Raw genomic sequence first — 17330 nt, 5'->3', positions numbered from 1 at the left:
TGTGGCTAATTCAAGTAATCAAGACTATACAAATAATTTTAGCAGTGGTGAATATAATTATGACATTAGTGAAACTATTGAAAGTGACCAAGATTCAAATTTTTATGTAGTCCCGCAACAAAATCAAATCACATAGAATTTAATTACGTAAAATCTTACCTACCATACTTTGAAACAGATAATCCCAAATTAAAAATTTTAATAGACACCGGAAGTCAGAGATCTTTTATTACAAATAGTACCTTTCAAAAATATTTTAAAAGGCATTTTAAACCGGAACAATTCACAGTTAAAACATCGCACGGTGTTACGTCACACAACGGCGTAATCGAGACTCCGTATTGGAAAAGATATTTCGGAAATGGTGAGTCAAAAATGAAATTTTATATTTATAACTTCAGTGACAAATACGATATTCTAATGGGAACTGATATGATAGAACAGATAGGAGCAAAAATAGATTTACGGGAAAGAAAACTCATCATGCCGGACCATGAGTTATTAATATTTCACATGACTGAAGACGATTTGTGTAACGTGCAAAAATTATGTAAAACTTACGATGATTTATTTACAGAGGATGTCACTAACAGTGCAACCACTAAAATAAAACATGAAATAAATTTAATTGACAATGACCCAATATACCAAAGACCATATAGGCTACCACAGACTCAACAAAGTGAGGTAAAGAAACAAATTGGTAAATTATTAACAGAAAACATAATTAGACCGTCAGATTCACCTTGGTCATCACCAGTGCACATAGTACCAAAAAAAATGGACCAATCGGGGATTCCGAAATGGCGAATGGTAATAGATTATAGACGTCTTAACGAAAAAACCAAGTCTGATAAGTTTCCGCTGCCAAACATAGAAGAATTATTTTCAAAATTACAGGGTAATAATTTTTTCACAACATTAGATTTAACTTCAGGCTATCATCAAATTTTGATGAGTGAAGAGTCAATCGAGAAAACTGCCTTCAGTACGCCTGATGGCCATTACGAATTCTTAAGAATGCCGTTTGGATTAAAAAATGCACCGGCCACATTTCAGCGCATGATGAACAACGTTTTAAAAGAAGAGATGGATAGAAATATTTGTTTATGTTATTTGGATGATATTATAATTTATTCAAAAACAAAACAAGAACACGTTAATCGGTTGCAACAGGTGTTTGAAGCTTTGAGAAAAGCTAACCTTAAAGTTAACAAAAACAAATGTGTTTTTATGGAGCAAGAAATAGAATTCTTGGGCCATATCCTAAACAAAGATGGTCTTAAGCCAAATCAAAAAAAAATTGAGGCTATTAAAAAATTTCCCATTCCAAAAACATTAAAGGAATTAAGAGCATTTCTAGGGTTAATTGGATACTATAGAAAATTTGTTCCGAATTTGAGTAAAATAATAAAACCACTTACGGAAGCTACAAAGAAAGACGCGGTAATAAACATTAATGACAACAAATACATTGAAGCTGTAAATACTTGTAAGTCTTTATTGACCAATGCCCCAATACTAGCGTTTCCAGATTTTAATAAAACGTTTGTCATAACGACTGACGCATCCGACATAGCACTGGGAGCAGTATTGAGTCAAGAACACCATCCAATAGCTTACGCATCCCGAACCTTAAGTAGGACCGAACAAAATTATAACACAACCGAAAAAGAATTATTAGGCATATTATGGGCCGTAACTCAGTTTAGACCTTATATCTATGGCCGTAAATTTACTTTGCGAACAGATCATAAAGCTTTAATTTGGCTTTCTAAATTGAAAGAACCAAATCAACGTTTAACTAGATGGAAATTAAAGTTACAAGATTATGATTACACTATAGAGCATGTTAAGGGAAAAGATAATTATGTAGCTGACGCGTTAAGTAGGATTGAAATATTTAATACAGATAGTTCAAATGATTCGATGAACGTTAACTTAGAGGAAGACTTAGCACTAACTAATAGTTCAATTACTACTTGTAACAATAGTGATAATATAACAGTACGTTCCAACCAGGATGACAGTGATGAAGGGATTCCCATCATCAATGCGTATCCACCGAAACGATTAAGGCGCGTAATTTTTGAAATGGTACCATATAAGAAAGCTATTAGAGAGAATGGTATATGGTATTTTTACATTCCTCCAAATGATGAGGAAAACGTAATTAAACAATTTATGTTAGAATATTTACCAAAAGAAAAATATGCTTTTATAATACCCAATGAGGAATTATATTGTCTAGTTTCGGAAGTTTATCGAAAATATTTCGACCATTCCAAATTTAAACCAGTTAGGTATACAAAATCGTTGATAGAAATAAATGAGAAAGAAGAACAGTTAAAACTAATAAAAAATTATCATTTGCAAGATAATAGGCATGCAGGAATAGAAAGTTTGTATAAACAACTGCGCGAAAAATATTATTGGGAACACATGCGAAAACAAATAAAAAAGTTTGTTCTTCAGTGCGAATTGTGTAAAAAGGAAAAGTATAATCGACATCCCTACACGACACAATTTAGCGAAACGGAAACACCACAAAAGCCGATGGAAGTATGGCACATTGACTTTATGTCTCTAGAAAGACAGTGGTATTTAACTATTATAGATAAATTTTCTAAATACGCTATAGTTAAACCAACAGAGAAAACTAAAGTGTGCGACACGTTATCTGAAATATTCGCAATGATAGGTACACCTTCAAAAATAGTTCATGACGGTGAACAAGTACTCTGTAGCGAAATACTTACAGAACTATTTCAATCTTATAATATAGTAAATCACACCACAAGTCCTCAACACCACAAATCCAATTCGGATGTTGAAAGATTACATAGTACTATACAGGAGTTGTTTAGATTACAACGAGATACGGAATTAGATCGAAACCAAAAGATATTTTATATAGCACATGCTTACAATAACACAATGCATTCTGCGATAGGTATGACGCCATTTGAGGTACATTTTGGTCGAAAACCTAAACTTAGAAGTTTTGATGACCTCCGTGTCACTATTCAAAATTATACGGCACAACAAAAGGAATTTATTGACAATTTAAACAAAAATATCGCGGCAAGGTTAAAAGATTAAAAGGATAAGAGAAATGAGAGGTTGAATAAAAGAATAAGACCGCCAAATCAATTTAAAGTTGGAGATACAGTTTATTTAAAGAATAGTATGGCAGATAGACATAAAACAAATTCTCGTTTCTTGGGTCCTTTTAAAATAGTTGTGAGCCAAATAATAAATATAAACTTTCCAATGGTAGAACATATCACATAGAGGAATTGGTTGTTACAGAATCGTCATCACCTTCGGATATAAGTTCAGATAGTTAAGTTATACCTATTAATTGAAATTTAACAAATTCCACTCATCGAAGGAAGGTGGACGGTCATAATAAATTGTCAATTGCATATTAATTTTATTAAGTAAAAATATTGATTGTTAAAGCAGCTATACAATCTACTAGATCATATTATGTTAATTGAAAGATTTTAAAGTTATTTACGATTATAATATTATTTTAAATCATGTAAAGAAATGTGAATTAATTTGTATTTGTAGTTATAAACAAGTAAAATCATTGTATTGGTCCCAAATGATCTCTTAATTTATAGTGATATAAAGGACATTGAACCTTATAAAAGTTAATTAACAAACAATTAACAATGTAATCATTTTTGTGTTAAATCAAAGGTTAAAATAAGGTAAAATTGTTCCCATTACCTAAAAATTCCCTACCTACACCCATCCTTTAGTGCGGAAGGTACTTGCTAATAATGAAGCTGAAGTCTACGAAACGGATGACTGGAAATACCTGTGAAACGGAAGTGTTAAAATACAAGTGCCTATAGTTGTCAAACGGTTAAAGTGAAGTGTTCTGATGAACTAACTGAAGAAATAAGTGATCATATTAATATTGCAGTGTCTTCTTGTAAATTGTTTAAGATCCAAGATTTGTTTAAATCTTCGGACTTCAAAATTAGGGGGGGAGAGTCAACCCAGCCACAACAATGCAGACATTAAAAATAAGAACAAAGACGTCGTTATGAAATTCATAACACCGTGGAATTTACTGGAAGATTCCACAAACAGGGCGCTGCCGCAAACCTCCTATAAATAGGAGCTACAACCACGATCCGTGGTCATTCTTCGTTCAGTATTCATCCAACTAGTAGCCTTAGCCATAGTACAGTACTTAGTTTATAACAATTGTAACATTATTATTGTGAAGTAAGAAAGTAAAGTTTTTTTATAAAAAATACAGTTTTCGTTATTTTGACTCGTAAGCTATTCAAGAAGCGCCCCACAAAGTTTGTTGCAAAATAGAATAATTATTATTTTACTTCATTATAAGATACTCCAGTGTTTAGCTTGATGATCCGCCATCTGTACAATCTACTGCTATCTACCTCCTTAATGTCGTGAATCCACCCAAGATATTATAAGATTTAAAAACAAGAATAATTAAAATTATGAGTCTGCTTTGCATTGAGATAATAAAATGTTCACACAAATTCAATTTTGTCACGATCGCTTAGAAAATGAAAAAACCCAAAAAGCTTTTTCGCTATGGCATGGCGTTTGCAAACATTTTACAATTACCGCAAACTTGGAAATTATTCCGTTCAAACTCCCAAGTCTGCAAGAATGCGTTAATAATGTTATTATTGTCTCAATATCCGCGTTTTGGACTATCTCAAAAATGTAACGACTTTTGTTTTAAGAGAGTTTAGACATTATTTGTTATTGTAACTTCGTTGTTATAAATTTTGCTTTGGTAACTTCTGCCGTGGTAGATTTCATTATGCAGATACCTTATCTCATATTATCTATATCAGTTTAATTCTACGAAATAATTTGTGAAATTACGGTTTCGTAAAAACTTTTATTTTAGTAACTATTTAGACTTAAAAATGTCACAAAAAAGTCATGTCACCTTTAACTGGTGACAAGTGGTCTCACAGGCCGGACGGCGTCAGTGAAACATCGTTTCACCCCCTTCTCCGTACTTCCTATGTTTAACCGCTTCAGTAGCTTCGAGTTTAGCTGTGTCTATGCCGTAGATAAGGATATTTGCATCATTCAGCTCCAAATCGGCAAGTTAAATCGATGTAAAGTTCAGCAGCGGTCTCTCAGACCGCATGTCACCAGTTATTACTTAATAAATTTATAATTATAAAATTTTTCTTTAAGACTATAGTTTAAAAAGCAGCTGGATCGATTTTAATTAAAATAACACTAGCATTAGACCTTAAAAAAACAACAGTCACTTACGAGTAAACTGCTTTAAAAATACTAGTATTTACAGTGACATCCGCATATTTAACTGTCATTTGTTGAACTTTGACCTTAAGGTTACGCCGTAACCAGTCTCGTAACTTATTATTTACTACAGAAATAGCAACCTTACTCACGCAACAAGAAAATACCTAGCAATTTTCCTTCTCTATATAATATGAATGAAGGAAAGTAATTACCGAGTATTTTTGTTGATTGATCGATTGCCGCAATCAATCATAGTACTTTATTGAGTGAAAACAGGAAAGTAGGTGTATAATTAACTAGAGGTTTGCTGCGACTTCGTCCGTGAAATTGTCACATCTTATTAATATAAGTTCATCATGTGGCCAGCAAAGGGAATTGAATTCTCTTCCACTGTCGCTTAGCTCTCATCGTAGATTTTTGTACGACTCAAGAAAAAAATATTCTTAGATGACACTTTGACATCAGTGTGCTTACCATGAGTTTACATTAGGTGTGCTCGCTAGCGACTGCGTAAAAAATGACATTATAATGTATGACATATTGTGCAGCGCCCCTAGTGGCTACTTTCAAGAAATAAAATCTTCATAGAATTTTTTGACGTATTCGCTAGCGAGCACACCTAACGTAGTCATGGTAAGCACACAGTGTGCTTAGTGCGAGTTTGCATTGAACATAGTCGCTAGCTAAAATCTATGAAGATTTTAGTCATTGAAAGTATCCGCTAGAGACGCTGTCATTTTTTTACGCACTCGCTAGCGATACGTTCGCTGTAGACTTGCACTAAGTTCACTGATAATCACAGATTTAGGTCTGATAATCGGTCTAATATAAATTTTACCATAAAGATGTTTATATTGAACCGACAAAATACAAACACAGCATTTTTAAAAGATCTATTAGTTTAAACTGTATCTACTTAGCATAACATATTAAATGTATCATTACTACGTGTAATATGCCATTAAAATCACTTAATCAGCACAGAACCAGTACGCACTGACGATAGCACATCAAGCTTAACTCTAGCTGAATTAAAAAATATTATTGACTGATTCTAAGAAGAATTACATTTGCTCAAACGCTATTAAAATATATGAATGTAGATATCTTTATGTTATAATTCACACGAATTTATAGAGCAAAGCTAACATGAACTTAACGCAAACGTTCAAGACTCCTTCCGTTTGCCACTAGTACTCTATAAGCTCTCAGCTTCAACCGCACGCTACTAGAGCTTTCATTTCAGATGCGGTCGAGTGTCGCTTCCGCTCTCCGCTGAGCTTTCACATAACTCTACATATTACTAGCCATAAAGTCTACTTTAATGTACTTCCATGGAACTCTACGGTCTTGATACAAAATTCAGATGTCTTGAAAAAAAAAACCTAAAGTTGGTATGGTACGGTATGGTGGTGAATTTTCTCAAAATTTTCGGAATACTTGAATGCAGTTCTCTTTCTTTTAAAAAATTAAGGATTGTTTTCTTGGAGTAAAATATCATCTCTAACTACAGCTATATATTTCTAGCTACAGTATTAACGCCCTTAATCACAACGATGCTTGTTTAAGTGAGGCAGTAAATGAAATGCACAGCGTTGAATAAAACTCTGTTTGGTTTGGTCACCCTGTGCGTCCACGTGCACTGTGAGACCTCATGGTAATGTTTATGAATACGGGTAACGTAAACGTAAGAGTACTTTCCCTCCAGGTGAAATTACAAAATTCCTCCATGTTGGGTCGACTGTCTTAATATTATGAGAAATACTGATTTAAGGCTAATTTAATAAACCTATGAGTCATTCGTATCATGACAAGTGTAGGTATGATCTATTTAAGTATCAGACAGTTAAGTATGATTATCTTCACAAATAACTTTTATTACTACCTATCTTGGACGTGGACGTCTTTCGGCTGAAACGAACGAACGAACGAACGAACTACCTATCTATATATATAAAAGAAAGTCGTGTTAGTTACTCCACTTATAACTCAAGAACGGCTGAACCGATTTAGCTGAAAATTGTCAGGGAGGTAGTTTAGAGCCAGGAGAAGGACATAGGATACTTTTTATCCCGTTCGAAAAAAAAAGTCTGCTTATTTATTGCCATTAAGGCGGAACAAAGTTCGCCGGGTCAGCTAGTTACGAATAAAAATCCTGAAAATAAATATTGTTATCATTTTAAATGCCACTACTATGATAATAGGAAACCAATTTCGTATTATAATAGAAAAACTACATATTTGTGAACTCAAATTGTTACGTAAATTACTGTTACCGGTGTTATTATAGGCAATACCCAGTTTTCTAGTAATTTTTGTGTGTAGGCAACGAGAAATTAAGTAAATAAGCCCCAAATCAATTTAGTACTTTTTTAAAAGACTTCAAAAACAAAAGGTTCTCAGTTAGTTCTATTTCCTCTTATAAGTGTTCATTCAAGCCTGGTACAGACTTTAAACAGGGCAATAATTTCGATGATTTCGAAAGGTTCACACATTTTATTAAATCTAATCAAAATTTTTATTCGTCCATCATAATATTCAAAATTCAAATCGTACAGATCATTAGCATTACTCAACGCAAATGTTACAATTGAAACCCAGCCTACTCGAGAAAATTTATATCGATGGTATTCGTAAAATGTAATCGATAAATGTGAAACATGTCTAGGGCCGTTATCGAGTCATATTGACGACCTCGTTGGCCCTCCCCGATACGCCACAAAACCGCATTTTGGGCCAGAGCAGCCTATAAAGGCCAGGAATTAATTGAAAAGGTATTTAGAGATGCCAGACAGGCCTATTAGCTGTTATTTAGGAGCAGGCTTAATTATAAATGATTTGTGTCTTAAAGGCAAAGGAAAAAACGCATTATTCCATGTCTGTCGCAATTAGATGAGAAAAGACGTCATCAATTTGAATAGAGAGATTACACAAAATACGAAAATTTTCAGTTCGTTTCTTGGCTTTGAACTTCTACTTTTCTTTTTGCCAGTTCAATATTGTGCAGTTTGAATTTTCCTAGGATAACCTTGGCGTTCTCTGATTAAATTTTATTGGCAGTCAAGCTGTTAAATCAAATCAAATCAAATCAAAATTATCTTTATTTGTTTAGACTAATTAAATTAGTTCTTGCAAATCGTCAAATGCTCTTAAGGAGCCTATACATGTCTCATTCTTTTTTTGCCCTACCAGCGCTTCGAGACAAACATTTGGCAAGTGCTGAGAAGAAGCGCCGCAACAAACTCAGTCACCACTGTCTGCCGGTTAACAATCATTGTCGTTGTATTTGCAAATATAAATGTTGTTTATTCCGCATTTACGGCAGTCATCCGTGTTTAGATCCACCAGCAGAAAACATTACAACTGCGTTGGAATAAAAACGATGGTTACTAAAATAGTTAGGCTGAGTTGCACCACCTGACTTTGTCCGTAACTTTAACGATAACCTATGTATTTTGTATGGATTTTGAGGTTTTTTTTTACATATGAAGGAACAGAGAATGGTGTGACTGGAGCCTAATGTAGAGTAGTCCTGTATTTCAGGACTTCAGGTCCCACCCGTGGGGTTGAATGTATGTATATGTATAATTTATGTATACAATGAGAGTTTGTTTAAGTCAAAGTAACATGGTGCAACCCAGCCTTAGTTTACAGTCCTGGAAACGAAAGACGTCCTGCTCAAAACGTCTACGGTCTGGTGTCCACCAAGGCGTAGCCTAGAAGAGAGATGTGTCGGGCGGACTCATCTAAATATAATATATAACTCAAAGGTGACTGACTGACTGACTGACATAGTGATCTATCAACGCACAGCCCAAACCACTGGACGGATCGGGCTGAAATTTGGCATGCAGATAGATGTTATGACGTAGGCATCCGCTAAGAAAGGATTTTACGAAACTCCACCCCAAAAGGGGTAAAACGGGATCCACGCGTAGGTACGAAGTCGCGGGCGGCTGCTAGTTTTTCTATAGATTTGACAGCAGTAGCGGCGAGGCGCAAAACGGAGCTGTGCGGAGCGTAAAGGAGATGTAGAAATAATAAATTTTGGTTGGTTATTCAAAACACATCACCGCTCCGCTTTGTCTTTGTGGAAATCGGTCCTAATTTTTTTTTAAAGAGAAAAAGCCCTTAAAATAAATCAGCAATACCCATTGCTCGAAAAATACAACGAAAATTCCACAGAACACAGCGAAACAGCTAATCTCCCCACAATTTCTTTCGTATTCCGCCACGGTATTAAATTGATAAATTATTTCCAACATTTTCTTCGATTTTACTACCAATAATATCTGGCCTAATTTATCTTCTGCCCTTCCACGAATGGTTTCCTTGGAATTGGCAACAATAAATCCCTTCCATTGAATTTCGATCAAGGGTAGATGACAAAAATGTGACACGAGGACATCTCGGATGTCATTGGGCCTTATTAAACTAGAAGTCTAGGTGAGACCGAAGAGAATGGTAACAGAGGAGTTTTTTTTTATAAAATTTTAAACTTTCGCGTTCCATTTCAACTTAAATAGTAAGACACGGGTCTAAACGCGACGTTTATTAATGAGTTACATTATGTACTCACGGCTTGACGTTTCAGCTACTATGCTGCAGCCGTGGTCACAAGCAGACTGGCGGCTCGCGGCGTCATCCGTTCGGGTGGGCTTGAAATTTTTCAACTACCCTCATAAGGTCATTTACACTACCACTAGTGATGTTACCACGACACACAACACTCACAGTATCCGTATCGTACTTGACGGAAACATTCGCGGTTTGCATTTATTCGTGTTAAGACCCGTGTCTTACTATTTTAGAGGAGTTTTTTTAAGAGGCAAATGAGTAGGTACTCGGGTCACCTGATGGTAAATGATTACCGTGGCACATTGACACTCGTACTCCCGCGAGCGTTAGAGATGCGTTGCCGGCCTTTAGTGTAAATACGCTCTCTCCTTGAAAGTTTGTAGGTCGTAGTTAGGTCCTAGAAAAATATACTGTTGTGGACTGCCAACCATCTAAGTGATGGGGATGGAAGTGCTGTCGGGTAGAACGATGGCAGAAAGTGGTGGCAGGGATAAGTCCGGACAATTGTTCAGAGTCGTAACATCGTCAATTTTTTAAACTTATTAACTACTAGCGAGCTCATAACAGTGCGGGTTCTTTTTTCAAGTCTCGAGCTAACAAATATTTGCCAAAAATCGACAATGTCACAAGTCTCCTCGTTCTCCCCTATATTAGTAATTCTGATTTTACGACGGTTTTGCTGATAATATTGATAAAGTTGTCAAGATCTATTGTTAGAAAAATCTGATGATTTATTGTAGAGAAACTAATATCTATTACTGATATTAATTCCAGGAAAACTACATTACTTGTTAGTATGTCATTGTAAGTTTCATATTTTAGCCTGAGCAGGGTATATCTTATCACAGGCACATCTTGTTAATGTATCACAGATAAAGAAGTAATAATAGGGTAGTTATTTTTTTTTAATCACTTAATTTGGGATTTTATTGCAAACAAAGGTAGTTAATTAGATTTTTTTAAATCACACGCTTTGTATGTAAAACTAGCGGCCGTCCGCGACTTCGTACGCGTGAATCCCGTTTTACCCCACGTCCAGTGGTGTGGGCTGTGCGTTGATAGATCACTATATCAGTCAGTCACCTTTGAGTTATAAAATATGTATTTAGATATCCCAAACAATCAATACCATATATCTACATTCTACACGTACCCTGATGTAATCATAGTACCTATTCCTAAATTTAATGAAAATTTAGACCTTCTAAAACGCTTTTAAATGAGACTCCATAAAACCCTTTTAGTGCCTGAAAACCTATTCCTCCTCACGCGAAATTAGGTCTAAAGTAATTCAAGGAAACCTATTATGTTTTGTCTCAATTGGTTTTAAGTCCTATGTGAAGGATTTAAAGTTCAAAATGCAATGAATAAAATCTCCATTTTGTGGCCCATAAGCTGAATACATAGTATAAATTGTGCCCTTCATTATAAAACAAAAACCTATTTGGTTACAACAAAAGCAGTTTTCAGCCGCTGGTAATCATTAGAATCCACAGGAGTTGACCCGGTTTTAAAAATGGTCGGATTGTTTTGGATTGGAAAAGAATTATTATTTGTATGTTAGTAGAGATTATTTAACTAATTTTTGCTATTTGAAACAAAGCATGTTTTTTGACACGTTATCGTATTGTGGTTGTAAATTGATTGATGTAATACTTGTTAAGTTGGTCTCTGGGTCGTGAAATAAGTTCGTAGGCACAATTCAATCATCAACAAGTATATTGTCAATTTAACACAACGAAATGTACATGAAACTTGGCTTATATCAGTCAAAACAATATCTAAACACCAAAATATTGGGAGAGTAAAATAGCGCGCGTCGCGGCCATGGGCGGACTGGCAATAAGGTCGAATTTAGAAAAGACGCCGGCGACCGTTGGTGAGAGCGCCGGCAGAGCGCGCGAGCCCGTGAGTTGTAAAATAAAGCCCGCCAAACTCGAATGCGAGCATTAACCACAGAGGTCGCGTTACAACCTCCCCCTCTGACCAAGACATAGCGCCCTCGCGTCAAGGTCAGCAAATGATACCTTGGGTCTACTACGCCTATGCCTCTGACTGAGCCGTTTCGGCGGTCCATCGCCTACGGACGGGGTCAGCTGTGGGGCGCGATATCCTCCTGCGTGTTCCTCCGACCGGTACGCGGTAATCGCGGCGTCCCTAGCATGACGAAATCCGTTTCGTCGATCCAGATCGCCAGCGGAATAATAGCGCGCGCAATGAATATGACATGCTTCGTCAGCGGGGTTGATGACGTCATTTCTATTACGGAACCCCTTGTAGGGCCCTCTCCTCCCCCTAGACGGAACGTCGGATGGCAGCATGTCCCGTGACTCTAGGTACTCGATTTGGTTCTTACTAAAAGAAGCTAAATCAACGTCGGCACAACATGCATGTAGTGGTTTTCCGGGAGCCTCCCCCTGCATTGAACCTGCCCCGGAGCAATAACCATCGGGAGGCGATGTCGTAAGGGGTTTCCGGTTGTTCCAACCGTTAACACGTTGAATGCCGCAGGCTCCTTGCACCATACAGGTACTCAGCTGCATCGTCGGTCTTGATACGTCCCTAGGCCTTTCCTTACCCTGGAGTACCCGGTCTGCTGCTTCTACCTTCATCAGCTCTGCCTTGCCGGTGGTAGATAATTCGAAGCTGGTGATGAACGGATGCCAACGTCGCGGCCCATCGTTGAAACACCAGCTTCTCTGCGGTAAGTCCAGCAGGATACCAGCTTTGGTAATAAAATCTCTACCTAATAAGGTTCTTGTTCGCGCGTGTGGTAGCACCAAGAACGCGGTAGATATTATACGACCTTTCAAGGTGACATTGACCTCGCCTTCGAGCGTCGTCTGTAGGTGTTGCGATCCATTTGCAAGCCCTACGATACGTTTGGACTCCCTAAATGTAACACCTGCCTCGCGTAACATATTATACAGCACGGGGCTTGCGATAGAGTGTGTGGCCCCCGTGTCAATAATTGCTACCCCCGTTCAGTTTACGACCTGAATTTCTATCAGCGGCCTTGGATCGTCATCGCTGTCTATGACATAGGCCGTACTAAAGTCCGATTTACTCGTACTACTCGAACCGGGTGCGCCTTTGCAATTATCGCACTTTGACCTAACTACTCCCAGCTGACCGCATCCGTAGCAACGTAGGACATTACTATCGCCCGACTCAAATGTAGTTACGTCACTTTTAATTTCTTTATTGCGGCAGTTATCTTTAGTATGGCCGAAACGTTTGCAATAACTACACCTGGGTCGAACGCGCCTTTTCCCCTCACTATCGCTGTTATTCGCATTTGAAACTCGCGGGTTATTCGACACAGATTCACTACACGAATCGAAATAAACTTCGTCGCGATGTTTACTCATAAATGAACTCGGGGGGTCGTTTACGGCATGCGACGGGTTAACACTCGGGCCCGCGCGGTCGAGCGGCATCGCGCAGTTGGTGGGTTAACGGGGCTCGCGCTATTATTATTAACGACGTGAGAACTCACCTCTGCCAGCGACTCTTCTACCAACCTGACTTTACTTATCAGCTGTTCCAGTCCGTCCACAGTGTCACGAGGCACTCGTTTTCTTATTCTACGATCTAAAAGTCCATAAACAATGTCTAGCTTCATCGCTTCGGGTACTACGTACGGTAACTTTGACAATAAGGCGCGCACTTTATTCACAAACACATCGGCTCGTTCGTCACTTTGTTCGGCGGAAAATATATCGCGAAATATTTTATACGCAGGTCGCGGCACGCCGAACATTCCTCGAAGTCGCTGTAGGGCTTCGGTCCATGACGTCACCGACGACTTCACGCCTTGCCACCACACGGCGGCCTCGCCGACCAGCAGCATCGGTAGCCCCCTCAGAGCATGCTCGTCGCTGACGTTGGTGCATTCGCGGTACACTTCGATGGCATCAATGAATGCTTCGAGCTCGTCCGCGTTCTTTGACCTTCCGTCGAAGCGCGCTGTGCACTTCGCGAAGTTACCCGGGCGCTGTGGGTAACCTGGCGTGTCGGGTTGTGGTGATGATGAGTGCGAATGTTGGCCTCTGTAACCAGTCAGGATGCTCTCTATCAGCGTACGGCTGGATTCCGCTTGGCTCCTGGTGATGCTGGAGACAAGGTTCTGGAGCATTTCCTCCGACATGGTGACGTTCGGTGATGACACCACTGTCCGGTTCACTTCGGTGTCAGTGTAGTCTGCGTCCAAGTCCGATCCCTCGTTTCTCGCGGTCTTCGCGGCATTCCTCTTCGGTGGCATGTTGAGACGATAGAAAGTGGGTTCTTCAAGTAAATGTCGAAAGGCTTTCGTTGTTTACACTTGTGTTGAATGTGCCCCGCAAGTTGGGCGTCACTGTAATACTTGTTAAGTTGGTCTCGGGGTCGTGAAATAAGTTCGTAGGCACAATTCAATCATCAACAAGTATATTGTCAATTTAACACAACGAAATGTACATGAAACTTGGCTTATATCAGTCAAAACAATATCTAAACACCAAAATATTGGGAGAGTAAAATAGCGCGCGTCGCGGCCATGGGCGGACTGGCAATAAGGTCGAATTTAGAAAAGACGCCGGCGACCGTTGGTGAGAGCGCCGGCAGAGCGCGCGAGCCCGTGAGTTGTAAAATAAAGCCCGCCAAACTCGAATGCGAGTGTTAGAATTTTGGGCATTAGTCATTTGTAAATTGGGAAATATTAATGTATTAAAGCAGATTCTTTAATTAATAAAGTTACCACAAAAAGAAGAATAATAATAAGCAAAATCTAGCATAAAATACTTTACGTTATATTCCTATCATATCGTATTATACCGTGGAAATATATAGGACTATAATAGATACTGTAGTTTAATAAATAAGCAAGTTCCAAATTAAAAATCCAATTATAAATTCAAATGGTTTATTCAGTATAAAGCCCTTTTCCAGGGCACTTATACACGTCCCAAATATAGCTTGCCCTACCACCACTTCGGGACAAAATGGGCTGGTGCTGAGAAGAAGTGGCGGAAGAAACTCAGTCACCTTTGTCAGCCTCTTTTTCAACCAGTTACAATTTATAACTTATATAAAAATGAGTAATCTAGCAGTAATTACGTCTTATTTATTATTAACATTTTGACGGTATTTTGTATAACCAGTATTTATAATCAAACACACAGAACACAAGTTCTAAGTTAGGTTACGTTAAGACTTAGGTTTAGGTTAGGTTAGGTTAAGCATTGTCCTTCTTTATACTGGTCATCAAACTACCGACCCGACCCCGTGGCATGTCACCATCAATTGGCCAGGTGTCAATATAATAGGCCTGGCGCAGCCACATAGCCACGTGTTAATACAATATCACAATAATACAATACAATTACACAACAAGCATAATAATAGTACCAATAAACAATGTATACTTAACTTTGGTCAGCAATCAGCATCACCTCAAAGATCCGTTCAGACTACTTCTCCATGAGAAATTCCATCCATTTATACACAAATTCTCCCTCTTTTTACTCAACTCCGATTGGTCGGCTTAAAACGACCAATCAGAACAGTCGACCAATCACGGTACAGGATCTTAAAACTATTTTTATTCGGAAGCGGAAGTTGGAGTTTCTCATTTTACAATATATTAAAAATAGGGTAATATTATCTTTCATATTTAGAATCATTAAATTCTGAATTATTAAGAAACCAAAAACCTTACAATAAATTCTAATTTACGAATTATATAAATCTGAATTTCAATCTGTCAGTTAATATGGCGGCTGTGCAATGTTTTGTGTGTGTAGTGTTTAACAAGTTAAACAGTGTACCAATTATACATATTTACCATGGAATATTAATATAAATCAGGTATGTAGATATATATATTCTAACACGGCCATACTGACATGTACTTCGTTCTCGAAGTACTTTTCGATTTTATAAAAACAATACAGTGTTTACATTATAATTATTCAAATGTGAATTAGCCAGATGTATAACTACAGGAATAGCCACAGGCATTAAGCCATAAATATTTATTCATAGTTACTTAGCCACAGGCACAACCACCAGGCACAGCCACAGCCACAGTCATAAGTATTTAGCCACAGGCACAGACACAGGCACAAGTATTTAGCCACAGGCACAGCCACAGGCACAGCCACCGGCACAACCACTGGCACAAGTATTTAGCCAAAGGCACAAGTATTTAGCCACAGGCACAAGTATTTAGCCACAGGCACAAGTATTTAGCCACAGGCACAAGTATTTAGCCACAGGCACAAGTATTTAGCCACAGGCACAAGTATTTAGCCACAGGCACAAGTATTTAGCCACAGGCACAAGTATTTAGCCACAGACACAGCCACAGGCACAAGTATTTAGCCACAGGCACAGCCACCGGCACAGCCACCGGCACAGCCACTGGCACAAGTATTTAGCCACCGGCACAAGTATTTAGCCACAGGCACAGCCACCGGCACAGCCACTGACACAAGTATTTAGCCACAGGCACAGCCACAGGCACAAGTATTTAGCCACAGGCACAGCCACAGGCACAGCCACGGGCACAGCCACAGGCAGAGTTTCTTATTGAACATTACATTTGCGTTTGGCACATACATAATAATTACCAATTATGAAATACCACAATCGCTCTGTCAGCCCTGACATCTATCAATCATTTCCTTGGGCCAATACCGCTAATTTTCTTATGAAACTATAATTAACACTAATTTTCATTCCTCTCAGAGCAAAACAATAAGGTATATTATAAATATGGACTATGCAATATTATTACTGGAATTAAAAATAAAATAAGTTCCTTTGAATTTTAAGATACCTAAAACTTCTTTCACCAATGGTTTTGGGACACGTAAGTATACCAAATCACCTACTTGCAATGTTTATATTGTCTCGAAAAGCCTTGTAAAGGAAACTGAAACCATTTCATACAAAATTGGACCCCTATCTAAGGAGACAAAAATGATATCGAATAATATCTTAAAATTACCAGACCCTTACTAAAAATTGTGCCGAATTTAGTAATAATAATATGTATGCAGAGTTATTTAAAAGTTTTGAAAAAGGGAGGTCAAGTAATAGATAAACAATCTATACTTAACTAGTAGCCTGATCATAATGTGAAAAAATGTTTCCTGTTTAATAATATCATGTCTTTTTTTTTCATTTCTATTCTAGCTACTAACAAGAAAGAGATTGTCCAAGAACAATACGAAATGCAATAACATCAGCTATCATCGACAGCTATCAGGGCACTGACAAAAAGAGATATATTTTTTTTACACGATTGTTTTGTGTTTAGTCATTAATTGTCATTTAAGTAGCTTACATTTAAAATGGTTTGAATATAATTACATTTTGTTTTAATCGATTGTACTTGTCCATCAAAAATATTCTTATTTCTCCTTTCCCAGAAAGAAAGTTGAACTGTTTTATTTTGGTTATTTATTTAAGATGATTAAAAAAAG

The 17330-nt window shown here is 37.7% G+C and overlaps 2 protein-coding genes across 2 annotated transcripts in view; both read right to left on the bottom strand.

Annotated features, from left to right (window-relative positions):
• LOC135079827 (zwei Ig domain protein zig-8-like) overlaps positions 1 to 17330 on the bottom strand; it is a 226804-nt gene that overhangs the window by 169938 nt on the left and 39536 nt on the right. The window lies entirely within an intron of this gene.
• On the bottom strand, positions 13253 to 14125 carry LOC135080193 (activity-regulated cytoskeleton associated protein 2-like). Its single transcript, XM_063974875.1, has one exon. The coding sequence runs from the start codon at positions 14123 to 14125 to the stop codon at positions 13253 to 13255; it is 873 nt and encodes a 290-aa protein (XP_063830945.1).

Source organism: Ostrinia nubilalis, chromosome 17, assembly GCF_963855985.1.
Source record: "Ostrinia nubilalis chromosome 17, ilOstNubi1.1, whole genome shotgun sequence".
NCBI classification, from domain to species: Eukaryota; Metazoa; Arthropoda; class Insecta; order Lepidoptera; family Crambidae; genus Ostrinia; species Ostrinia nubilalis.
This window is presented reverse-complemented; position numbering and strand designations above follow the sequence as displayed.

Excerpts from the sequence above, each read along its gene's own strand:
- LOC135080193 (XM_063974875.1), bottom strand. The coding sequence starts at position 14,125 with ATGCCACCGAAGAGGAATGCCGCGAAGACCGCGAGAAACGAGGGATCG.